General features: G+C 41.0%; 2 protein-coding genes across 2 annotated transcripts in view; one reads left to right on the top strand and one right to left on the bottom strand.

Moving 5' to 3' along the window:
* Positions 1-15466, bottom strand: part of LOC146515551 (RNA polymerase II elongation factor ELL) — a 29468-nt gene extending 14002 nt beyond the window's left edge. The window contains exons 1-2 of the mRNA XM_085167091.1: positions 15216-15466; positions 12410-12457 (exon numbers count right to left, since the gene is read on the bottom strand). Of these exons, the coding sequence (XP_085023217.1) occupies positions 12410-12457; positions 15216-15353 (186 nt within the window). The 5' untranslated portion in view covers positions 15354-15466. The remainder of the gene's footprint in view (positions 1-12409; positions 12458-15215) is intronic.
* Positions 15467-16155: 689 nt separating this feature from the next.
* fkbp16 (FKBP prolyl isomerase 16) overlaps positions 16156-26130 on the top strand; it is a 32423-nt gene continuing 22448 nt past the window's right edge. Inside the window, exons 1-3 of the mRNA XM_085169304.1 lie at positions 16156-18555; positions 18780-18949; positions 19982-20070. Of these exons, the coding sequence (XP_085025430.1) occupies positions 18114-18555; positions 18780-18949; positions 19982-20070 (701 nt within the window). The 5' untranslated portion in view covers positions 16156-18113. The remainder of the gene's footprint in view (positions 18556-18779; positions 18950-19981; positions 20071-26130) is intronic.

Below are 26130 nucleotides of genomic sequence, written 5' to 3'. Positions count from 1 at the left end.
TAAGAGGCGAGGCATGTCCTCGGGACCTTTTACTTTGAAAGAGTAAAGTAGTGGCTGCCACGACCAAAATTATAAGTCAACAAAAGTCGCAAATTTGTTTTTAAAATCAGGGTACGGCTAAACAAAGGCTTTGGGATAAAGTGAGGTTGCACTTGCACATTTAGCATTGCAATACTGCCACCACGTCCCCTTTTTCAGTCACTACGAGCCCCTCCAGCCATGCATTAGATCTGCCTGTCACCCCCATCGGTGCCACCTTGCACACTTCACATTCTAATTCTAATCAATGTCACTTAGGTCAGACTGTTTAGAGGTCGCCCCCCATTTCATTCACAGCTTCCTTTTCAAGCTTCATAACCATATGTCTTTTAACCCATTAGTTCCCACTTCCTGACTTCTCGAGGCGAGCCTTTCTACGTAGCCGCAGGATAACAAACTTTAAAGCGCCAGACGACTATAAAGCCTGAACAATAACCATAGCTCAGTTTATTTAAATATCACAAAGTTACAACTAACGTCAACCTAATTGTAAAGTTTGTATTGTAAGGTAAAGCTCATACAACATTAGAGACAGAAACAGCAACCCAATAATCCCCTATGACCAAGCACATAGTGACACAGATGTTTTACACGGTGCTTACTTGCTTTCTTATATTATCAACTAAGAAGACCGGTGACACTCATACCTTAGAATATATATGAAGCTACAGCTACACCAAGTAGCTTGCCTACGTTAGCAATAAAGCTCACAAAAGGAGGCAAGAAAAGAGAGATAATGTATCTATAGCTAATCAGCAGTAATTGTGGAACTATCACATGACCCACTGTCTCATAATTCCAAGAAAAGCTATCAAACTATATCAGACAGGAAACAGTTAATCATGAGAAAAGGCTAGCTGGTATCAGTTAACTTGTAGAGGCTTGATGACACTTCGTCTTTGCTTTGAGAAAGCGGGAGATCTGAAGAATATCACTGAGTATGCAAGATTAATGCTAGCTTTAATATCAATTTATTTGTTTATTTGTTTATTTGTTTATTCAAGCAGAGCATTTGGAAAAATATTACAATTTTTCATTTAACATTTTAAGTCCAACACCTTGTTGTGGCAAGTGAGTGATATCATGGATATTTTCAATGTGGAATATGTCCAATTAAATAATTGTCTTGCACTTCTGTGAATAAAAAAAAGAAACCAGGAACTACAATTTTAGTGCAGAAATTCAACCACCCTTTTTTTAACATTTCGGAAAATAAGGTTTGCGAGGCCGCGACAGATCATGATGAAGCGCTCAGTAAGGGTAAGTCGCACTGAACCTAAAAATGCGAGTCATTTACTTGAAGAATTTAGGAGTCACTGTCTGTTATTTTGTAGACACATCTGCGCGCACTTGTCCTTTACAGCCAACCGCGTATCTGCGTCTTTGGTGCCTCCTGAGTTTGAACAAGTCTCAGAAGAAAAGTGCACAAACATATGCCTAATATTATTTCTTTAACTGCTCAAAAATGACTAAATTTGGGAACACTGCTGCTACTTTCTTACCAAAATTGATTGTTTGAACAATAAGTTTTTGTATGTTATCTTGTAAAAGCTTAGAGCACTAAATAACCTTTTTCCTTCAACTTGTTACCTGGTCAAATTGCTACTTTTTTGCTTTATACCAACAGCAACTAGTAGTGCTTAAGTATCAGCAAATACAGGTTTATCTGTTTATAATTTTACACGCTGCAGAATACACTAATTATCACAGTCAAGTGGACTTTTGATGTGCTAACTCAAGGATAGAACTTGCACCAACAGGTCTGTTATCCCGAGGCTGCTGTCAGTCACGTAGTAGGTGTAGATTTACATAGAGACGCTGAGTCATACACATATGGAGCGTTGGCCTGATCCCCTGAGGCCGCCAGTGTGTGTGTGTGTGTGTGTGTTGTCTTTTTGTCTTTTTTTAGGCAGAGGAACCTTCACACCCTGACGGGTCACACGGAGGGAGAGAGGTCAAATATTTGACTGTTTCGGTGGAATGTCAACAGAGAGGCTATTATCAGTCAGAGCTCAACGCTCAACGCTGAACAAACAAAAAGAAAATAAACTATCCAATCAAAAAAAAGAAAGAGTGTAATTGGAAATTGGTTATAGAAGATCCACACACAGCTTTTATATGCAGCTACTAACTCAGAGATAAATGAGTAGCTAACATCAAAGAAAAACGCAGCTCCATTACCCAGAGGTCGCTGAAACAATATTTACTTCTTCGTGTGCTTGCTGCTAATGACTTTTCATTTTAGTTCAGTACTAGTGACAAACTATCTCTAAACATTTTATTCTAGGGGGTTTAGTTGTATTAGGAAAATATGTCAATTGAATTATTAAAAATGGCGCTGTTGAACACCATTTGAATAATTTCTGACTTCTGTCTTGATTCCTGCTGTAAAAAGTTCATAATTATGGAGATAACTATTAATTCAGGGTTACTTGTCCGGTTCAGAACGTGGCAAAGAATTCATTAAATTGCTTATGTGCTACAGTATTCCAATTATGATTGTCGAGTCCTTTAATCTGACGATTAATTAATCAGAGAAAAGCTTAATCGGGTATTACTATGATCAGAGCGTGCTATTAACACGTGTCAGTTTAATATATTTGAGCAGCTTAATATTAAGGAGCACACAGCAGTGAGAGCTGTGTGCAGCACTGCTTCTCATTATTATGGCGAGAGTAAAAGTTTAGCTGGTGGACAGTTACAGTTCAAGCAACAAAAAGGCGATCCATAGCACCTTGTCAGTGCGGCCCCCCCATCGAGCGCACGGGCTAGTACAATAACTGCCTCTGTGGATGTAGCCCAGACACATCTGCTACTACAGGCCCTGTGTGCGGAGATGTCAAATACTTTCAAGCTGTTTTAAGGTGTGAACTGGACTGGAACAGAAAACCTTGGCAGGGGGCTCAGCAGTTGAACAAGGACAAAGGGCACCGATGGTGATGTCCTTGTAAAACTTCATCTGTAACTCCTCGAGCATGTTTAAACTGCTCATCTTTGATGAGGTTAAACAGAGTTCTTAACCCTGTCTTTGTGTGACAAGAGCGGGGGGGGAAAGGGATCATTAATGAGATCTATGTTTGCCCACCTCTGTGCTACGCGCAAGCCAAACATCTGCAGGAAAAGATGAGAGGATAGTTTTTCCTCTCTTTCTTTCTTTTCTTTACTCTGCAGACGAAGGCGAGGAGGCCAAGGTTCCCAGCTCTGGTATTTGGCATGGTGGCACTGAGCAGGCGCCTGGATATGTGATTTACTCTGAAGCCTCTGCCTCCTGCCCCTGTCTGTACTGACACTAGTAACCATTGTCTTCTCATCTGAGCCTACTCAGCCATAGCTGCTCTGTGAGCTGCCCATCTTTTGTTCTAGCTTCTTCCCCCACAAAGCTGAGTGCAATGGCCTGTCGGGCCGCCTGGATTATTCATGAACAGCAGGGACGTGTGGCTGTGTGTGTTGTTGGGTGGTAAAGGGAGGGATTGGGGGTTTGGGTGTGTGCGTGGAAGGGATGGGGGTGGCGTTGACTCCCAGTAGAGCCAGTGCATGAAGGATGGCCCTAAATAGTCTTCCTTTAGGAATGTGTATCTCAGTAGAAGAGGGGGATGGATCCTGACTGGAACTAGTGTACTGGTTACGTTTCTTTTTTTTTTTTAAAATACAGTTTAATATATGAATGTAACTTAAGATTGACAGTAATAATAAAACAAAGGAGAGGAATTTGTTATTAACATTCATTTGTTACAGTGTGAGCAACATATCCACTGTGACAGTTATTAAAATCAAAATTACATACCCTCAAAGATTCATTTAGACCTCTTACAGTGTGAACTGAGCTTTCAGTGAGGGTGGATGGATGTGGCGGTGATGCTTGAGGATCTATTCATCGAGGGGGGTTGGTAGATACAGGAAAAGCAAAAGAAGCGGGGGTGGGGACTGACGGGAGTTGTTGTGGGGATATGGGGATGGGCAACTGTCGAGCAACCCCCAAGGTACTGCCTGTTATGCCAAGCAGAATCAGTCTTTTTCCAAGAAGCTGAAGCTAATCTGTCATCCTCAACAAACGCTCCCTATCTCAGCACCCCTGACACCCCCACCCCTTCTTTTAGGTGCCTTCCTCTTCACACACAGAGGGATGGAGACGACACTTAATAGCCTTCAAATGTAGAAGAGCTAGGCTGCTGTTTTCTCTCAATACAATATGTAAACTTCCCAAATAAATAATCTATTACACACACGCAGATTGTGTTATTCTGCAAATGTGTTCCCCTTATAATCCAACAATCCACTGCAATCACTCTGCTTACACTCCCATTACTGGACTGGTAATCCTATAACAATTCCCTGCCTTGAAAATGAGGTAAAACGAGCAAATAAACATTAAATATCTCCAAAACTTTCAAAAGAGATGAGCTGCAGGACTGTCATTTTGCAAGAACTGGAATTACCACGATACAGGTTCATACTTCTGACTTAAGCCACTTTAAGAACCTTGATTCTGGTGGCATGCAGCATGACCTACACAACAATTCATCCCGGAAAACAGTCACATAATCTGATGAATGTTTTTGTGGAACCACGTCTCAGTTTCTGGTGCCTTGCAGATATTTTTGCTAATAATTTGTGGTTGAAGGCTTTGCTTGTTCACTTTGGGGATATGGAGCATAATTTAACAACAAATAAAATCTAAATCTGCAAATCTGTTTCAGTGGAGTCGTGCGTTATTTCTCAGTTTCCTAACAAGGCACTTGCGTCTTTGGAATGTAAATAAACTGCATAAAGACGCAACACGAATGCAAAACTATTTGTGTTTCTAATCCTGAAAATTCTGTTAGACTCACTTGCACGTTGCCACCTTATTGCCTGCCCAGCTTGAGCCACTGATTTGTCTTTTCATCACTCTTGTAAGCTTAAAACACCGATGTTCTTCAAAAGAAGCCAAAGAATACAGTAATGACAGAGGAGCTAACTAAAGAAAAGTCCTCTTTAACCCTAGGATCTCATGGGGCTTGTTCTAAAATATACTGTATGATCTAAAAATCCCAACTGCCTCTGCACAAACACAGTGGGCCTCAAACGGGCAGAGAACAGAGGGACTTTTGCTTCGCTTAACACATCTGGATGAATAGAGCGGCGTGTGCCCTTTCAGAAACACGTGGGACAACTCTCCCTCTCACCGCTTTGCCACTGGGAGAGGACAGCTCTCAACCACATTCCTGTTATTGTTATTCTAATTAGGTCCCAGAAAAAACAGGGGGGAGCGAAAAAAAAAAAAAAGGATGTGTGGTGTGCATGCACACATACACTCTCCCACAGTGGAAGAGCTTATTTGCAGTATGAACGCGAGGCGAGGCAAAGTGGTGCGGTGACAGGGGAATAGAGTCAGAGCAGCCATGTGTGAGATAGAGGCCCTGATGTCTTGCAAGGATTCAGCCAAGGCATGGGGTGAAATGGCACAATAATCAAGAGGACAGGCGGGAGGGAGGAAGCTAGCTCTGACTTCACACGCAGTCGTCGTGAGGATATCTTAAGAGTGTCATGATATGAGTGAACAGTTGTTGTTTAAGGTGCAGTTCATGTGGAAGCCACCGGAGGGTGGTGTGGGGAATAATAAAAGTGATGGCTAAAACCTAAGACGGTGTCATGTCTGCTCCCTGAAGTAATATCGTAACATGGTGTCAGAAGTGAACTGATAAGGCTATACAAGAGTGTCGCACACATGGAAGGGCTTAAGCCGCCAGCTGGACTTGATTTGCTGCAAGGGAACCTCTCGGAAAATTGGAGACGGTTTCGGCAACGGTTCGAGCTGTATCTCGCGGCTACAGGAGGTGCTAGCAAGCCACCCAAGGTACAGTCTTCACTATTTCTTCACGTTGCTGGAGAGGAAGCGGTTGAAGTGTACAATACCTTCACGTTTACGGAAAATGGTGATGAGCATAAGCTGACGAAAATAATGGAGAAATTTGAGGAATACTGTAACCCAAAGAAGAACATAACCTATGAAAGGTACAAGTTTTTCACGTGTGTGCAAGGGGATATGCTAATTAGCCAGTATATCACGGAGCTAAAGCTAAGGGCCAAGTCATGTGAATTTGGACAACTGCAAGAATCCCTCATCAGAGATCGCGTAGTGTGTGGAATTACATCTGACGCAATGAGAGAAAGGCTGTTAAGAGAAGATGATATTACTCTCGAAAAAGTAGTTCAGCTTTGCATTGCGGCTGAGACCACAAAAGCTCAAATCAAGCAAATGCATGAGGAGGATCACAATGCTCAAGTCTCTGCACATGAAAGTAAAGACGTAGATGCAGTGAGACATAAGCAGACATGCAAAAAAGACAGACAAAGTAAGATGAAACCGAACGACAAAGACCAAGCAAGCACATTTAATTGCAAACGATGTGGAACTAAGCATGCATCACGCCAATGCCCTGCTTATGGCAAACAGTGCAAGAACTGTGGGAAAATGAATCACTTTGCCAGAATGTGTAGATCGAGAAAAGTGCACACTGTCGCCGATGAAGCCACGGATCAGCAGGCAAGTCTGTTCATTGGGGCTGTAAATGCAAAAACACAGACACGAACAGATGAATGGACTGTAGAAATAAAAGTTGGCCACAAACCTGTGAAATTCAAACTAGATACTGGTGCACAAGCCAATGTGGTTCCCTACAGTCTACTACGAAGAATAGGAAATAAGCAAATGCTTAGACCCACAAATGTCAGGTTGTCAACATACACCGGAGACAAAATAGCAGTTAAAGGAAAGTGCACTTGGGCAGTGAAATACAAAAAGAAAAGTTTTGTTTTGGAGTTCATTGTCGTAAAATCAGAAACCAAGCCAATTCTGGGAATTCAAACATGTGAAGAAATGGGACTCATCAAGAGAGTGATGGCACTGAATAAAAGTGATGAAATGGACATCTTCAAAGAATTTGCTGATGTGTTTGAGGGCATAGGTTGCCTTGAGGGAGAACACACCATTCAAATTAATGATAGTGTGGCACCAAAAGTTCATCCACCAAGAAAAATCCCTGTCACTTTGAGAGAAAAACTCAAAGTAGAACTGGACAGAATGGAAAAACTGGAAGTGATTACAAAAATTGAAGAGCCTACCCAGTGGGTGAATCCAATCGTCATTGTGGAAAAGGCTACTGGACGACTGAGAGTCTGCCTAGATCCACGTGATCTCAATACAGCAGTCATGAGAGAGCACTACCAGTTGCCAACAGTTGAAGAGATAACGAGCCGACTGGCAAAGGCCAAATATTTCACTGTGCTGGACGCAAGCTCAGGATTTTGGCAACTTAAATTGGATGAAGCCAGCTCTCGTCTCTGTACATTCAACACACCTTTTGGTCGTTACAGATTTCTTCGCCTGCCTTTTGGAATTAATTCAGCTCCAGAAGTATTCCACAGGACAGTGAGGCAGCTGTTTGAGGGGATTGATGGCGTCGAGACATACATAGACGACCTCTTGATCTGGGGAGAGACTAAAGTACAGCATGACGACAGACTGAGGCAAGTGCTTGAGAGAGCAAGAGCAAAAAATTTTAAGCTGAACAAGGACAAATGCAAGGTAGGCCTGGAGGAAATTAAATACCTTGGCCACATCTTCTCGGCAGATGGTTTGAAACCAGATCAGAGCAAGATAGAGGCCGTAAAGAAAATGCCTACACCAGAGTGCAAAAAAGATGTGGAGCGATTTCTGGGTATGGTGACATACCTAGCAAAGTTCATTCCAAACATGTCACAACACACAGAGCCATTACGCGGCCTTACCAGAGATGATGTTGCATGGCAGTGGGAAGGTGAGCATCAGCACGCGTTCAACAAATTGAAAACAATTCTTACTGAAGCTCCTGTGCTCAGATACTATGATGTACAGCTTCCAGTAACACTATCTGTCGATGCTTCTAAAAGTGGACTCGGTGCTGTCTTACTACAAGATGGCAAGCCAGTTGCTTATGCATCACGCTCATTAACAGAGACTGAACAGCGTTATGCACAAATAGAAAAGGAGATGTTGGCAATTGTGTTTGGTGCAGAGCGTTTCCATCAGTATGTGTATGGAAGAAAAGTGAACGTGGAGTCAGATCACAAACCACTAGAAGTGATAATGAAAAAGCCGTTGAGCAGTGCTCCAGCAAGAATACAGAGACTCCTAATGAGACTGCAAAAATATCAGGTACAAGTACAGTACAAGCCAGGAAAGGAAATGTACATCGCAGACACATTATCCCGAGCATATTTGCCAGTGACCAGCTCATCTGATAATGAGATAGAAGACCAGGTGCACATGGTAATTTCCAACTTACCTGTGACAAGTGCAAAACTAGAGGAATTCAGAAAGGAAACAAGGAATGATATGACACTGACTAAACTTACAGAGACAGTTCTGGATGGATGGCCAGAAACAAGAAACCAAGCTGCAACAGAAATCCAAGCGTATTGGAATTACAGGGAACAAATTTCAGTAGTGGATGGAGTTCTGTTCAAAGGAGAGCAGCTTATTGTTCCTGCAGCACTGAGAGCAGAAATGCTAAAGCGCATTCATGAAGGTCACTTGGGTATTGAAAGCTGCAGACGCAGAGCGAGAGAAGTACTCTTTTGGCCTGGAATGTCACAGAGTATCACAGAGATGGTGAACTGCTGTGATGTGTGCAGTACTCACCAGAAACGACAGAACAAAGAGCCACTACATCCACATAGTGTTCCAGAAAGACCCTGGCAAAAGATAGGTGTGGACCTATTTACCTTTGACCAGCAGGAATATCTCCTCTTAGTGGATTACTATTCCAAGTTCATTGAGGTTGAGTGGCTGAAGTCGGACACAAGAAGTGCAACAGTTATCACTCATCTTAAGTCACAATTTGCCAGACACGGGATTCCTGAAACGGTGATTTCAGACAACGGACCACAGTTCAGCTCCCGTGAATTCCAAGACTTTGCAAAAGAGTGGGAGTTTTGTCACAACACTACGAGCCCCCACCATGCACAGTCAAACGGAATGGCAGAGAGAGGAGTACAAACAGTGAAACTCTTGTTAAAAAAGGCAAAAGCCGAGGGGAATGACCCGTATCTGTCATTAATGAATCTGAGGAGTACACCGTTGGAGGACATTGGAGCGTCACCAGCCCAGCTGCTAATGGGTCGACGCATAAGAACAAGACTTCCAACAACATCGCAAAGATTGAAACCCCACATGGTCACTAAGACAGTGCAGCAGTTGTTAGAAACAAGACAACAGAAACAGAGAGAATACTTTAACCAAGGAACCAAAGCACTTCAGCAACTGCAGGTTGGTGACACTGTCAGAATGTGGCAACAGGGTGTATGGAATCCAGCTCAGGTGACAGGTTTATCTGAACATCCAAGATCTTATGTTGTTCAGATGCCTGATGGACAGACATATAGAAGGAACAGAAAATTTCTAAGGCAGTCAAGGGACAATCAAAACGTGACACGGCAAAATGTGTGTGATAAAACACAGGGACAAAGTGAGATGGACATGCAAAGTAGAAATGTCACTCCCACAGAGTTTTCAAGTTCCCCACCCAAAACTGCGAGTGGACGCATTGTTTCCAAGCCCAGAAGGCTTATTGAGGAATAAAATGAACATTATGTTTCGAGTATATGCTTTGACAAAAAAAAAAAAAAAAAAAAAAGTTCACTAGAGAGAAATGTGAGTATGCCAAGAAGAATTTTTTTCTCTTTCTTTTTTTCCCCCACTGGTCATGGGCCTTGAGTGGTGTTGTGAGTTACTTTGTTGTTTGCCCCTGTTGTTGAAAAAAAAAAAGAAAAAAAAAGGGGGATGTCATGATATGAGTGAACAGTTGTTGTTTAAGGTGCAGTTCATGTGGAAGCCACCGGAGGGTGGTGTGGGGAATAATAAAAGTGATGGCTAAAACCTAAGACGGTGTCATGTCTGCTCCCTGAAGTAATATCGTAACAAAGAGCACCTCTGCATTCCCCCTCATCCAGCGCCACTGTCTGTACGTGACAGCTGTGCACATGAAAACAGAGCCATAAACAAAAACAATTACTCTGGCAACTCCAGTTTACCGTCTATGCACTGAAAAGGTAATAAAACCGACGTCACAGCTGACACGGCACATCGCACACGCGTTTAAACGAAATGGCAACAACAGACGCATTAGACTCGTGAAGCCTTTTTTCAGTGCTGCGGTACAACATCGAACAACTCTACACTACAGCTTTGCAGGATAATAACTTCTTATAAATGTATGAAAACATGAAGGTGCGCGCATTTAATTAACAAGCAGCTAACCTTTATCTATCAGTAGACTTTAGCATGTATTAAATAAAACAATGACCAGGTTCTTTTCTTACTAAATGGATATACGTCATGCCAACAAGCAGGCAGCATTGCCAGTAGCACAGGAAAATAAGCACTGGGATGTGAAATTCCAGACCATGGGAACCCAGACCAGCTCCGAATATATTCCTTAATCCTAGTGATGACTTTTAAGGAATCCAGAATGTTTCTTTTCAAACTCTCTTCTACAATGTTCTTATTGATTCGTCAAAATATGCTGTTTTTCCTTTTTTTTTTTTTTTTTTTTTTTTTTTTTTTTACAGTTTTCCATTCACTGCTCCCAAAGTATTGTCATTGATCAAACTCACTTACTTCCCTTTCCTCCAACAACATCCAGTTTTAAATCTGTTTGTCCAAATTAAACAAGTAAAAGCAGGGGTTAGCTAGATTCTCCTGTTTTTTTTTTTTATAGTAATTTGTGTTTCATAGTTGCCTTGAACACCATGATTACAAGCTTGGCAGACAATTTACAATAGTAGGGCAGAATGCCGCAGGGACAGAGGGAAAAGCAGCCGAAAACCTCAGCGTGCTATTTCTTGATAGGAACCCTGGCCCCTGATACCACGCAGCCCTGGACTGATGCCAGGACGGTGATTTGGAGAATTCTTCTGGTTTCTGCGGCCCTGGAAGTGCCCTTTTTACAGGAAACGTGACATGAGCCAGCAAGGACAAACATCAGAAAGAAGGCAGTCGTAGCTTTTGTGATCAAGCTCTACAGTTGGCAGCTGTCAGCAGACGCATGACCTCTTGGACCTCATGTTGCTTTTGGGGAAAAGGATGTGATCCAGCTAACAGTTATCTAGCAAGTGGAAAGATAAGGGGGACGTCTACATCTGTGATGGTGAAACCCTCCAACCGACACAGATACTGGATGTCCTCTTGGTCTGTTATGTGCCAGACTGCCATGTTAACCAGCATCCTCCCCCCACTAACGGCTTAATATGGCCTCCCCCACCACCAATGGCTGCCGCTACCTCATTAATGCCCAATCGTCCAGCTCTGCGACTATTGTCGGAGGGGGAGGGAGCCCATGCTTGAATTCCGCAAAGCAATTTGAATATGTAATGTGCCAGCCAAGATATAATCACCAAATCCCATTCAGTGATTAAAGCACACTTAAATTGCACTCACTTAACATTGCTACACAGAAAGATGCAATAAGCTGGTTAATCTGCTGCTGGCTTTACAGATGTCCCTTTACATGTTTACATTCATCATTTGCACTTTGAACATATTTTGCACATTTTCTTGGATAAAAATTCCTCCACTTGTTTACCACCCCTGCTCGTCAGATCTTTCATGTCTGCGCAGAGACAACAGGCGTAGAGACATGGGGGCTCCCTGGGGTTTGCCAACTCCCCTTCCTCCTCCCCCCTCCAAAAACAAAGCCTCCCCAGTTGCAAGCCTGACCCAGTAACCTGGCTAGCAGCCTCGGGGTGTAGCACACCCTGTCTTAGGGCCCATGTGAGCACACAGGGCTAGCATTTGTGTACAGAGCAAAGTCACTTTCGTCAATGCAATCGGCTCTTATGGGGATTAGAACAGCTCCTTTTAGACAGGGCTGATTGTGTGGTAAATGTGTAGAGGCCTAGCAGGCAGAGCTCGGGAGGGTGTAATACTGGCCGGGCTAATCTAGCCGGACACAGGCATCTTTCTTTACAGTCGCTTCACAGGAATGGCCTCTTACTTTCAGCACCGAGCCATGATATGTATCTGATTTCTGTACATACACGTATAGAGAAAGAAATATTTGACACAACTTATTGTGACTTGGAAAATGACTGACACCTTCCCCTCAAACTGGGTGCACTGACTGCTGTTATTTTCTTCATAAAACAATTCAAGGCAGCAAAACCCATCGGCCGATGACAATAAAGTCATCCAAACATTTGGAAAATCACCACCTCTTCAACGATGTGTTCTTAAGAATCATATAAGACATCTTCCAGAGGAACTGTCATAAGCGTGCTCCACAACAAATCAGAAGTAATTAGAGCGTTCAGGTTCTCAGACATTAGCGGGAGAGTATGCAAAACATCTTACCCCTTGGCTCCCCTTGAAGCAAATCGCTGGCTGATTTGATAGTGATGCCTGAGGAGAGAGAGAGAGAAAAGGAGACACTGGTCAGTCATTGAATCAACAGCTCATGCATTATGAGTAAAGAAATACCGTCATTGTTTCTAGATAACTGCCGTTTGGATTAGGGAACTTAAAAAGCTAAAATGTTGCCATCACTCCCAGCTGGTCTGCTGCTCAGATGCTTCTTGCTTTAATCAGAGGAGACTAATGTGAGCGTTAATCGTTCCATATCCTGCAAAAAACTTTGCTCATGTCAGTCGGCTGGCCGAGCGCGTTTGTGCGCTTCGGCTGATTTCCCCTCTAAATGAATAAAAGGCTAAAAAGCAGATCCCAGAGGAAAGACAAAGTACGCTCTGAAACCAATTATATGTCTTTGAAAAAAAAAGCACTTTTACAAGCCTGCACTGTGCTGGAAATACTGTACTGTTCTCCAAGACCACAGTGAAACCTGGCTTAAGCTCCTGAACACAATATTGTTTCTCTCCCAGCTAAATGATAAAGAAATATTTGAAAAATCCCATTAAAAACGAAGCCTGCTTTTGAGTCGACACGACTCTCAGTAAATAGCTGGAGACCGTTATCCACGAAACACAGCTTTGCCTGTGATTGACAGGGCTCGTAATTTATTATTAACAGCTTTGAGAAATGTCTTCCCTATTGAGTATTGTTTTGATTTTCTTCATAATCCATTAGCTTTTAATATTGAATGGAATAATAAATATTAAAGCACATAACACAGCCGTAAGGCTAAGTTTAACTTGTTAAAGGCCCAGATTTGATCATTTACTCACTAAAAGAGTCGCTGTTTGACAGAATTGAAATAATTGGTTAATTGAAGTGCTTTTATAACACGTAACTAGTGGTTTTACAAATGTCAACAGACTGTTTATTTATTAACAATTAGCAAGATTTCTTTGAGGGGGTTGCCAGGTTGAGGAAAAGCCCTCTGACTGATGTTTATTGTTCTACCTCAGTGGCATTTAAACCACATTTATTAACAACTGCAAACATGACGGCTTATTGGAAAACGAAGACTAATGGGTGTTTAGTGACGGCTCGTCACATTTAAATAAAACTAAAGGAATTTATTACAACTTGGGAAAACATAAAGTTGTTACTGATTTGTAACTTGAATTATTAGTAAAAATGTTATTGACCTTTAGTAAAACCACTGTTGTTTGCTAAAATGGCATCCATTACAAAGAGCTGCAGATTAATTCATCAACATAAAATAAGCAATTGTTCTTATTCTTATTTTTGAGCAGAAAGCAGCAGTGGTTTCCTTGTTTCCTTAAATACCTGCTGGTTTTTGGGTAATTATGGGTAATTATGATTTTAGTTGTGACAAACTGTTATAACATTATAAAATGGTTTAGTGCATTAGATCTTCAGCTACAGACCTTATGTGATAAGCTTTTATAGTTTCCTTAATAAAATCATTCTCTAGCTTGCACTTTACAAAAACACATGTATGAAAAGCATAAATAAATCATAACTAGTAACAGAAACTCTCAGGTTGCGGCTCCTTGGGACAACATCTTTCACAGCTCGGTGGGAGACCAGCGGTCTAAAACCGTATTTACTATGGGTGGTCTTTGACTTGGAAAACTTTTGCAGTAACCTCTCCTGCCTGCCTGCTGTGGCCTGGGAGAAGCTGTCAGGTCTATGAGCTCTGGAGTTTACTCTGCTTCACAGACCAATGAGCTCCGGAGATGGGCGGGCGTCCAAGCGTGTAAAGGCCAAAAAACAATACACAAGAGCACAGCAACAACTTGCAAAACCGTGCCACGCCGACCCAATGCGTACTACACAGCTGATCCACCGATTCCCAAATCCAGAGTTAGTTTTGGGCTGTTGTCTTTTATGGCCCGTGACCGGAAATAGACTTGTTTTGATGGTTAAGCAGGAAACAAACAAACTATATTTAAGCAAATATGACTTCAGTCATAACTGGGACTAACTGTCTTATCGAGCATTGCTCTGGGAAAGACAATTTAGACAGACTAAATTATCCCGGTCTAATCTAATGGACCATAAAAACAATAAAGCAGTCTCCAGATTCGGAGCAGTCGAATAATTTGCTTGATAGCTTGTTCATTAATTTATTCATCAGAGCGGAATAGACAGGGGGAGAAAAAAGCCTTTTAAAGAACATTTAATGATCGGCAGGGACAGTAAGTAGTGCGCATTTGGAAACGCAAAGCAGAACTTATGATACCAACAGAGGACGGTAGTAGTCCCCAACCACATTTTGTTTATAGGAAATTGCCTGCGTTTTCCCATAATCTAAATGTACATATATTTTTAGATCTAGTGTACTGACACACAAAAACAAAACAGCGAAAACAAGCCCAGGGGATAACCACAAACCTTTGTCATAAAATAAATCTAATACCTTTTGGTTTTCAAGCAGATTACGATTTGATAAACGAGCAGTAACTTCAGATTACAGGAAAATTCAGTCACCAGAGTGAAATGATTTGCTTGTTATAATCACAATAAATCATGCTCAGCCTGCCTTTTACTGTAACACAGCCAGAAGAAAGTAACGCAGTACACAATTATCTACCAAAAACGCTTTTGTCGACGACATTTGAACCGTCTGTAATCGGGATAAGTGGGCAAACTTCATAGTTTTCTCCCTAAAATAAGGAACTGTCTTATTTTCATGCAGGTCCCGGAGTTGGGAGGCGATTCAAAAACAAGAAAATATAGAGAGGAAAAAAGATCCACAAGCTCCAAAGTTGGTGAACCTGATAAATTGTCTTACCTTCAAGTTCTGGTAGGCTTCGAGGGTTCGGATGGCGGTGTCAGTGAGCTTGACGTGGTACAGAGTTTGATTCGGGGTGTTTTTGTTGATTTTAGCACAGGAGAGCCCATACCGATGCTCCTGTCTCAGCGCTGCCATTTCTACAACTGAGAGCTGCTGCTGGCGACATTCTGCCTGAAACGTCACCGAGGAGACGACCGTCTGTGGGCGGAGCTAACACACACACTTACAGGAGCACGCACGCACGTACACACGCGTACTTTCGCTTTCGAGAAGTTCCAGTCGTCGGACACCCCGGTCGCTTTTTATCTGCTCTTTGATCCGTTCGCGGTTTGGGGTTTGGTCGAAGTTAATCTCATCCACCGGGGTTTTGGTAAATGTATGCCGTGACTGTTTGCAACGTTAGAATAAGGTAGACTATAAAAAGTTACACCTGATGGGATGTTAGCTGTAATTTATGTTTAATTTCTGTAGCATATTTTCGAGTTTTAACTGCAGACAAAAGACAAGTATAATAAATAGTTAACCTTCCAGTCCTTCATATCTATCTATCTATCTATCTATCTATCTATCTATCTATCTATCTATCTATCTATCTATCTATATATATATATATATATATATATATATATATATATATATATATATATATATATATATATATATATATATATAGCTATTTCTTGTCTAACAGTGGCTACAAGGAAACTTTAAAATTTGAATCATTTTATTCAGAAAATCTTCATTTAAAATTTAAGAAAATAATACAATATTTATTGACGTGTGAGGAGAGGATCTGGAACCAAACAATTTTTTAAATTATTATTATTATTATTATTATTATTATTATTATTATTATTATTATTATTATTATTATCATCATCATCATCATTATTTCCTTTAAATCTGGCTAAAAACTAAAGCAAGTATTAAAGAAATTCCAAACCAAACTCCTTACTTAAAAACATGTGTAGCCTATCTTATCTCCATATAGCAGAAATCAAATAAGCACTTTCATTCATTTCTTAACAGATAACTTACTTTAGCTGCTGATTAAAGAGCACAGCCAGCTCTTATTTACGTATACATATTAGCCAGTTCTCAACTTGAGGGTTTAACAACCAATTTTTGAAATAAAAGTGTGATCATAAACCACTTAATACCTAGTGTGTATTTTGCAATGCTTCCGATTTTGTTATTGTTGTGTTGATATGGTAAAATGATACATATTTTACAGTGATCTGTTATTGAAACAACGTCAGTGGGTTATTATTTTCTGGGGGGTTTTCTGTTACATTAGCACAAACCTGATAGCGTTATATCATTACCTGTGAACAATAGGGCTGTTGCCCCACAGCCAGAGGCTCCTGGATTCAGGGCAGGGCATTTTTCCCAGTGATTGAGCTCCCGCACTCATGGGCATTGTCATGAAAGGGATTTTAAATCCAAAAAGTTTCGCTTCCTAGTTTTAAAAAAAAGAGCAGAATAGTTTATCGCACTTTTTATTATGAGATAAATCTAATTGGAAGTGTAGAACAAAAAAGTAATCTCACTTTTCCAAATATCTTGCTCCCATACATGTTTGGACAAATGCTTTTGGGCCACACCTCATAATCTTCAAAGTTGGAGGTTTTCAGTCTTGTTGCCACAGTTGTGTCAAATCAAGCACCTTAGCCATGCAATGGGAATGATACCATAACATAATGCAACCAGTATAATTCAGTTTCTGAAATGTCTTTTCTCTTGGATATTCCATGGTCAACTGTAAGTGGTATTATTACAAAGTGGAAGCATTTAAGAACCACAGCAACTAAAAGGCACAAAGGCACAGACCACGTAAAGTCGTAGAGTATGGTCACTGATGTTGTAAAAGTTGCCAATGCGCTAGTGATTCAATAACTTCCTCTGGCATTAACATCAACAGGAAACTGCACCAGAAGCTTTGTGGCACGAGTCAATGGCCAAGCAGCTCTTTTAGCTGTAATATGTAGACAACCCAGTGCTTTTACTCATGTAGTGTATATATGTTGTGTTGCTTTAGTGTAAATCTGCTGTTGGCCTGGGGTGTAAAGTTAAATAGCAGCTTAAAAAAAAATCTGGCTTGTGTGTTTTAAAGATGAAACATTTGCATATATTTTCTTTACAACCATGACAAAAGCAAACATCGCATGGAAAGCGTGATGGATAAAACACTGCATTTATTTCAATTTCTAACGAATAACTATGACTAAAGCCAAATGGATTGTGCATAAACTGTAATCCACGGTTATCTTTGCAGCCCGGGTGTTATCACGGGTCATCTGTGAATCCTGTGACACTTCAGCGAATATACAAATCTCCAGTGCAACTTGGGGTAAATTAAGTGGGAGCCTGTGTCTGCTGAGAGCTCATTGGTAGATACTGCATTCATGGAAACTGCGTTATGGAGCACAACGGTGAAGTCATTAAGAAGCTTACAGACGTTCTGGCAGATTAGGTTTTTCTCTTCTAATCCTGTAGATTACCACTGCACAAGCCCTGCTGGCTGAGAGTGCGTCGATGCGTTGCAGTTTCTTTACATTGATCATTTTTGTGTGTGTGTACTAAAGTGTCATCACTGAACTACGTAGCCTAAGACTGATACGAGCGGAAAAAAGGACAGGTCAAAGTGCGCCAGAAGTGCCGAAAGTAGGCAGGGGACCAACGCTTTGAAAAAACTACTGATGAAGCTAGGATTTAAGGATCTGACCTGGATTTACTGAAGCGCAACATGGATTTTTGTAAATATTATTTGAAGGAGATATTTTGTTGCACTGACACACCATAGTTGGTGAACAGAACTCCTAATCTACACCTAAGGAACCACTGGGTGAACAACGAGGATCATCTCTTTTGGAGGCCCATGCTCTCTGTAGTGAAATGGAGACAGAGCCATGTTGTGAAGCGCATAATGACCCTGGAGTAACGGCTACAGAGTCTGATGTGAAGGAGGCAATTTTTGGACTTGTTGATGGAAACAGTCTCAATGAGCTGCCCCGTGCGCCTGCAGAGGAAGGCGAGGAGCTGTTTGGGAGTGAGCAGGCTGAAACAGAGAGAAGTGCAGCAGAGAATAAAGACACTGAGATAAAAAGCCCCTCTGATCCTAAGCAAGAGAGTGGAGAGACAGGATGCAAGGCAGTGAAGAAATTCAAAAAATCAAACAGTTGGAAGATGGTAAGATTTCAAGACCCATCAACAGAAGATGATGTGTTGGAGAGGGACAGCTCCACGGAGAGTCTCTTTCCTGAATATGCCACACAGGAGTGGACTTCCACAAGCTTTGAAGAGCTGTTCATGGCAGAAGATTGGACAGAGATTACAGGTAAGATACATTATGTGTTGGTAGGAAGTCCTTTAAAAAAATAATGAATTAGATTTTATAACATTTATCTATCTCATATAGTTTTGACAACAAACTAAAACAAATGACCAAAACGTGACCGAGCTCAGGCCCGGCCTGTTTGTGGCTGTTTCTGAGCATGTGTTTACCCACAGCAGATTGACCCCATTTCCTTCTGCACAATCTTTTCTTCTTTCCTCACGCAGAGGACCGGCTGTTGAGGAAGAAAGTGCTGAAGCCTGGGACTCCACAGGGCCCGCACCCTGCCTGGGACCAGGAGGTTACTGTAAAGATGCAGTGTGTCCTGGAGGACTGCACTGTGGTGGAAAAGGACTGCAAGCTTGTCTTTGTTATTGGAGAGGGAGATGTGAACCAGGTGAAAGCTTTTAACCCATAAGCCTCTGCCACAACGTGTGTTTCTGCATTATTGAGAGTGTGTATTACATCACACTTGTTTGTCTCTGTATTACATCACACAGTGACGGATAGAGACACAAAAAGTAGGTCAGGAAATCTCTCTAGCCAAGCTGTTGAGTCCGTGAGCTAACATCAGCATGCTAACATGAGAGTGACTCAGAACATGGGGCTGTTTGTGATTAAAACAAAAGAAAAAAGAAAAACACAAACTGTAGTCGAGGTCAGAAGAAAGAGCCAGGCTGAAACCAAAAATCTGGAACTGGTTAATTACTACTTAATTACTGCTCATAAGATAATTACAGATGAAATAATTTGTTGCTGCACTGCTAAAATGAGGCAGAATCCTCTTGATGAGGTTCAATTAAATTCAAATCAGTTTTTTCTCATATAGCACCAGTTCTCAACAATAGTCAATCAAGACACTTTATATTGTAAAGTAAAGACCCTATAATATTAGAAAGAAACCTCAACAATCACACGATCTCCCATGAGCCAACACTTGGTGACTGTGGGAAGGAAAAACTCAATTTTAACAGGAAGTAACTTCATGAGATAGCTATTAGTTATATAATCATAAAAAAACAGAATTGCTCACCAACGTTTTTCTGTCTTATTTATTCAGAAGATATTCTGAGCTATATATGAATATCTAAACCAAATGTAAAGGTAATCCATCCAATAAATATTAGACTTAACCATCAACCTCTTGTGGTGGCACAAGAGGAAACCTCAGTGGCACACGCGTAAAAATATTGCTTGTCTTCTAATATCAAAACAACCAAGTCCAAACGAGACCTATAAGACCAACCAGACAGACTGACATTGACAGTCATCAAGCTAGCATATCGGAAAACCAGGTTCAGATACTTGGAGTTCATCATCTAACGTTGCAGTCAGTTAGAAGAAGCAGACACTGAAGAGTTGTGTCTTTTGTGTAATTCAAATAATACGTACTCAATCCTCTAAATGACTTGTACTTTGAGACCTGCAGGCCTTGGAGGAGTGTGTCATGTCCATGCAGAAAGGAGAGATCACATTACTGCTAACAGATTCGCAGTATGCCTATGGACTTCTGGGAAGGTAAGGACTTTCCAGTTATTGTTGTTTGATGATAATGTTATGAACTAATGAAATGCAATGAAACAGAATCAAGAAGTGGGCTGTTACTTTTTTTTTTTTCAACATGAATGACAATTAGATATCATCCCAGTTAGCCGCCCAGACCTCTTGAACCTGTTGCTGTGGGGGCGGCCTGGTTATCCAGGGGTAGCAGGGTTAATGGACCATAAACAGGAGCAGATGGCTTCCACCTAACAGCCTGCTAAGGCTGCCTATCACCGGTGCGTTCGCAACATCCCGACCTATGGGAGCGCAGCGCTCACGTTATGGCCACTGGTTTGGGTTTATAACCTTTACACCATTAAAGAGTCAGGATAAACACAGAGGAGATTGGTGTGTCACTGCAGAAAACCCGATTGTTTATAGTTTAAATGTTTGTTCTAGATAACCTGAACACGTGAGAATGAGACAGTAATGCACCACAGTGATTAGATGAGATTGTGTACAACACCAGTGAAAAGACTTAACGAAAACATATTAGCAGATGTTTTTAATGCGATTTGTTTCCCCCTGCATGATGTTGCTGTAACATTTTTTCCGCACAGCATTTTAATCCATATTAAGCAATTTCATAAAAAGTAAAATTGTGTCCATTCATTTAATTCTAAAAGCCATAATGTGAGCTCTGTACTAATGTTTGAATAGCCCCACACCCATTAGAGCAAATTAAAGATTATTAGACAGTGGCTCTCTGACTGGAGAGTAGTAACAAATATCACATTTGTCTGCATTTTTTTCTAGGTGTAAATCATACTGTACCATTAACTGAGAAGCTGTAATTCAGAGTAATTCATAAGAAAAACATCTATACGCCCCAAAATACTATGTATCAGTGAAAGACTGAAAAAGGTTCAGTGAACTTTGTTCAGATTTACTGAACACAGTGTTTTTCCCCTAGTGTGCGTGTAGGTTATAATGAGTGCTGTACATAAGGTTCTGTTTGTGTTACGGAGATATGTGCACAACGTGATGTGTGAGAGGTAAGGACGAGGAGTGTCTGAGGTGTTGTCTGGAATCTGGCCCAGCGTTGTGCGTGCAGTAAGAGACAGCAGGAGGTTAGTTAATGATTGTTTTGATGGAGCTGATTAGGGCTGTGTGCTGTGGAGTCAAACTTATTTGTGCCTAAAGGTAGACAATCAGAGCTTCGTGCTGGTTTAGATTATATTCGTCTGTCACTAAACTAAATGTTTAGTGTGACGTTTGAGAATTTTAGTAGTGTGGCATGTTTCAAGGGATAAGCTTGTACCTGCCTGCGTAAATTTAAGCAGCAACAGATGTCGTGTTTCACTGTAGACGCGATGGCTGTAAAATATAAGACAATGAGGCTAAATCTCAGCAGCCTCTTTCTGTTTGAAGGCACATTGCTGAGTGGATTGAACTGTGTTAGTCACCTGTTGCGCACAATGCCACTTCACCGTTGTCTGCAAGAAGGGTGCCAGTGTGATTCAGCACAAGGCGGTGGAGTGGTCTTTAGTTCGGTGTGTGGGTGATGGGCTGGCTGCTGCTGCATGCTGTGATCATGAAATGCAAATGTGAATATTGAAAAGAGGTGAACACGAGGATGATGAAACGCTGACAAAAGTCGGCAGCGTTTAGCCGCTTGGTTACAGAATAAAAGATTAAGGAACGCTGACGTTTGTCCTGTGAGAAAGAAAAGCTCAGAGCCCTTTAAAGACTACAAGTGACAAAAGACTTCATCATGTTCGCCTTTTTGTGGAACAGAAGTGTGCGTCAGTTCTGTTCCCGCTGAGAGATGCTACTTAGTCAGAGACACAGACTGCATCCCCTCAATCAGCAGGTCATTATCAGAGAGGAGTGGAAGCTAACATCTGTTGATCTCTGGACGGGCACTTTAGCATTCATAAAACCTTCAGGAGCCGGAGCGAGCCTACCTCATCTGTCCTGCACAATCCCAAAGTCAACAACTTTATCTATCACCAGTAGCTGCTTTCTTTTTTCGTCGCTGTACGGCTAAACTCGCAAAAGGAGGAACTGTAATTTGAAAAGTTTACATTATGCACGGCACATGTATTTTTAGCTCTGTCTCACTGTGAAAAGAGTGCACCCTACGGTTATTTTGGCCAGCTGTCAACAAACATAAACAGAAGGTTTAACACTCGTGTTGGCACCAAAGGTGTTGGCGTACGTTTACTCCTGGCATTACTGAGAACTAACTCAGCGGCATACATGTTAAAGTGGAGTTAATTAGACCACTGGGAAGTGTCAGAGTTAAATTAATAGTTTTATCCAAGTCCAGATGGACAGTGCCAGCCAGCTAATTATTCTAGTTTTGCAACAATGTGTTATGAGGGTCTTGTGTGCTATTTATCATCAATCCATGTATTGTTTATTTGGCACTGCTGTTCAGCTTATTACTATTACAAGTACTTATTAAAATAAAAAAAAACAACAACTTTAAATTTCTTGGTTTACAAAATAAAACATTTTAAAACAAACTTTAAATAGAAATATTAAGAGCATGGATGTGGTGCAAAAGCCAAGCTTGGATATGACATGTCTACATGATATATACACTCACCAGCCACCTTATTAGGTACGCCATTGTAATAGTGAGTTGGAGCTCTTGTTGCGTTCAGAACTGTCTTAAGTCTTCATGGCATATATTCAACAATGTGCTGGAAACATCCTCCAGAGATTGACATGAGAGCATCACACAGTTTGTTGGCTGCCATGATGTGAATCTACAGTTGAACCACATCCCAAAGGTGCTCTGTTAGATTGAGATCTGTTGACTGTGGAGGTCATTTAAACACGGTGAATTGTAATGTTCAAGAAACCAGTTTGAGATGATCTGAGCTTTGTTACATGGTCTGTTATACTGCTAGGAGCAGCCATCGGAAGATGGGTAAGCTGTCATCATGAAGGGATGACATGGTCAGGAACAATAGTCAGGTACTCTGTGTTTTTAAACAATACTCAGTTGGTACTGCAAATAGTGCCAAGAAAATATACCACACTCCATTACACCACCAGCAGCCTGAACTGTTGATACAAGGCAGGATTAATGCTTTCGGGTTGTTTATGCTAAATTTGACCCTACCATCCGAAGGTCCCAGCAGAAGCTGAGACTCATCAGACCAAACAACATTACTGTGATTCTTTACTATCCAGTTCTAGTGCGTTTGTGCAAACTGGAGCCTCGGATTCCTGTTCTTAGCTGACCAGAGTGTTGGTCTGCTGCTGTAGCCCATCTGCTTCAAGGTTTGATGTGTTGTGCATTCAGAGATGCTCTTCTGCATACCTTGATTGTAACAAATTGGGTTACCATTGATAAGATAAGATAAGATAAGATAAGATAAGATAAGATAAGATAAGATAAGATAAGATAAGATAAGAGTCTTTATTGTCATTGCACACATAGTACAATAGTACAATAGTACAATGAAATTGGAAAACTGTCCCACGTCGGCACTATGTACAACACAACACAACACAACACAACACAACACAACACAACACAACACAACAACTTATGTAATAAAAGTAATAAAAAGAAAAATAAGTCTATGTGTATTGCACATTGTTATTATTGAGCCTTGTTATGAATATAAATATTATTATTTTTATTGTTGTTACCCCCCAAAAAAGTCCAGGGAGGTAGACAATCAGGTCAGCTGTTTGCATTGATTAGGGCTATTGTCCTGTTGTAAAAGCTGTCCTTGAATCTGTTCGTCCGTGACCTCAGCAGCCTGAACCTCCTACCAGACGGCAGCAGCTCAAATACCCGGTGTCCTGGGTGTGTGCAGTCCTGTAGGATGCTGCGTGCGCTCTTGAGACAGCGAGTGCTGTAGAGGTCCTTCAGGGAGGGAAGAGGATGTCCAATGACTTTTCGGGCCATATTAATGACCCTCTGAAGTGCTTCCCTGTCAGATTGGCAGAGTCAGACCATTCTCATCTGAGCCCTGACACCAATGAGGTATTTTCTCTCAGACAGAATTGGCATTTACTGGATATTTTCTCTTTTTTGGACCATTTTCTATTAACCCTAGAGGTGGTTGTGTGGAAAAACCCACTATATTACATGTTTCTGAAATGCTCCAACTGGCCCGTCTCACACCAACAACCATGCCACTTCACTTTTCTTCCCCTTTTCTGATATTGAGTTTGAATTTCAGTAGATCATAGTAACCACCAGTGTAGATACTAAACTCAGTTGTTTGCGTGTGGTCAGCTGATTAGATATTTGTCAGTATTTAGAGCACTCATCAAACATCCCTTTTCTGCTTTCAGGCTAACGAATGTTAAGATACATTCATATAAACTTGGCAAAGTGGCACTTAGAGTTTAGTTTGAAAATAATCCAAAATTAAAACCTTCATTTGATTTCCAGAATAAATTAGAATAAGTGTGGTAAGATCGACTCAGTTAGCATTGTATTATTAGTATGTGAGTTATACCATCTCCTGACAGGACAGTAAAGCATCAAAGTACACACATAACTAGAAGAGTGTAGTGTTCTCAGCTAAGGGGCCAAAATCCTATTTTACAATTTTAAACACAGTTATCTGGATAAAAAAAATACAAAATAAAATAATTAGTTCCTTCTTTCTCTGCTCCTCTTCATCAAGTTCACAAGAGAGAATGTGAAGTGCAAAACGCAATTGCAATATACATATGAATAGCCACTAAAGGAAGGGCAGAAGCACTGTGGAAGAACAGGAGACGGCTATTGTCAGTTTCTGAGGAGAGAAAAACAAACAAGTGGAGGGGAGGAATCTCCTTCTCTTTGGCCCCAGGGGATGTGGGCTTGGTAGCTTCTGGAGATTTGCTTACACCACCTTTGACTTTATTGTTGGAAAGGTGAAAGACACTTTATAAAGCTTCCGTTCATGGGAAAGCACTGTAAGACTCACCTTAATAATCATTGTAATTTTGTAATATGTGGATCTCAGTGTGGGTGCAAAACATTTTTCCTTCTAATATCACACTGGATCCGACTGAAGAATTGACTGATAAAATCCTGGAGTGTTTCCTCCAATATTCTAAAGACTGAGAAAGGCATTCCTGTCTGACAGTAAAGGGAAACTTTGTTACTTTTGAACAACAAATTCTGTTTGCAAGTCTTTGTGAGTACTGGAGCATGTGTGAGAAAATGTTCTAAAGTCATTTGGACTCTTTTAAGTGTAAAGACTGTCTCAGGAGATGTTGCTTGAAGCAGTGTTGCTTAGGTCTGAAGACTACACGCTTCCAAACAAATAAATCAAATTGCTTTGTGGGTAATTGGTGTGCAAGTTTCGACACAGAAGAAGAATCTCTGATTTTGATCGGTTTCCTTGAGATTGTCTGTGTGACAGTGTTGTTGGCGTGCAATACTGGCTTGGAAGAGATGGGAAATATAATAAAATGTTAACAAACACATAGGGATGTGAAAAAGTATTCCGCCTCTTTCTGATTTCCTTTTTTTCATAATTACACATTTTAGATAATCAAACAATTTTAATATTAGTCAGAGATACCTAGAGTAAATAAATAGAGTAAATGCAAAAATGCAGTTTTTTAATGATGACTTCATTTATAAAGGGGGGGGGGGGGGAAGCCCAGCATATCAAATTACTCAGTTATGGTCTGATTTCATGATTTAACAATAACTGGGAGAGCTCCAAGGAGAAAACCACAGCCAACCAAAGAGAACACAGAGCCTCATCTCACATTTGCCAGAGAAACATCTTGGTGATCTTCAAGACCTTTGAGAAAATATTTTGCAGACTGACGAAAGTCAAATTTTTGGGAATATTTTACTCCCGTCACATCTGGGGTAAAACTAACACAGCATTTAATTAAAAGATCATTACACAAGCTGCCAAACATGGTGGTGATAGTTTTTGTTTGAGTTATCTTTGTATTAAAATTTGTTTAATGATCTAAAAGATGTAATTGTGGGGGGAAATCAGCTGTTTACAGCACTTTATTTCTTAGTCTATTCCTATCTAAGCAGTGCTGTGAGGTTAAACATCTGTTATAAGGCTTTATTATCCTAACATGCTCACATGCTGAAATTAG

The sequence above is a fragment of the Neolamprologus multifasciatus genome, chromosome 7 (genome assembly GCF_963576455.1).
Source record: "Neolamprologus multifasciatus chromosome 7, fNeoMul1.2, whole genome shotgun sequence".
Taxonomy (NCBI): Eukaryota; Metazoa; Chordata; class Actinopteri; order Cichliformes; family Cichlidae; genus Neolamprologus; species Neolamprologus multifasciatus.
The sequence above is the reverse complement of the archived record's forward strand: the minus strand, read 5'-3'. Positions and strand labels throughout refer to the sequence as shown.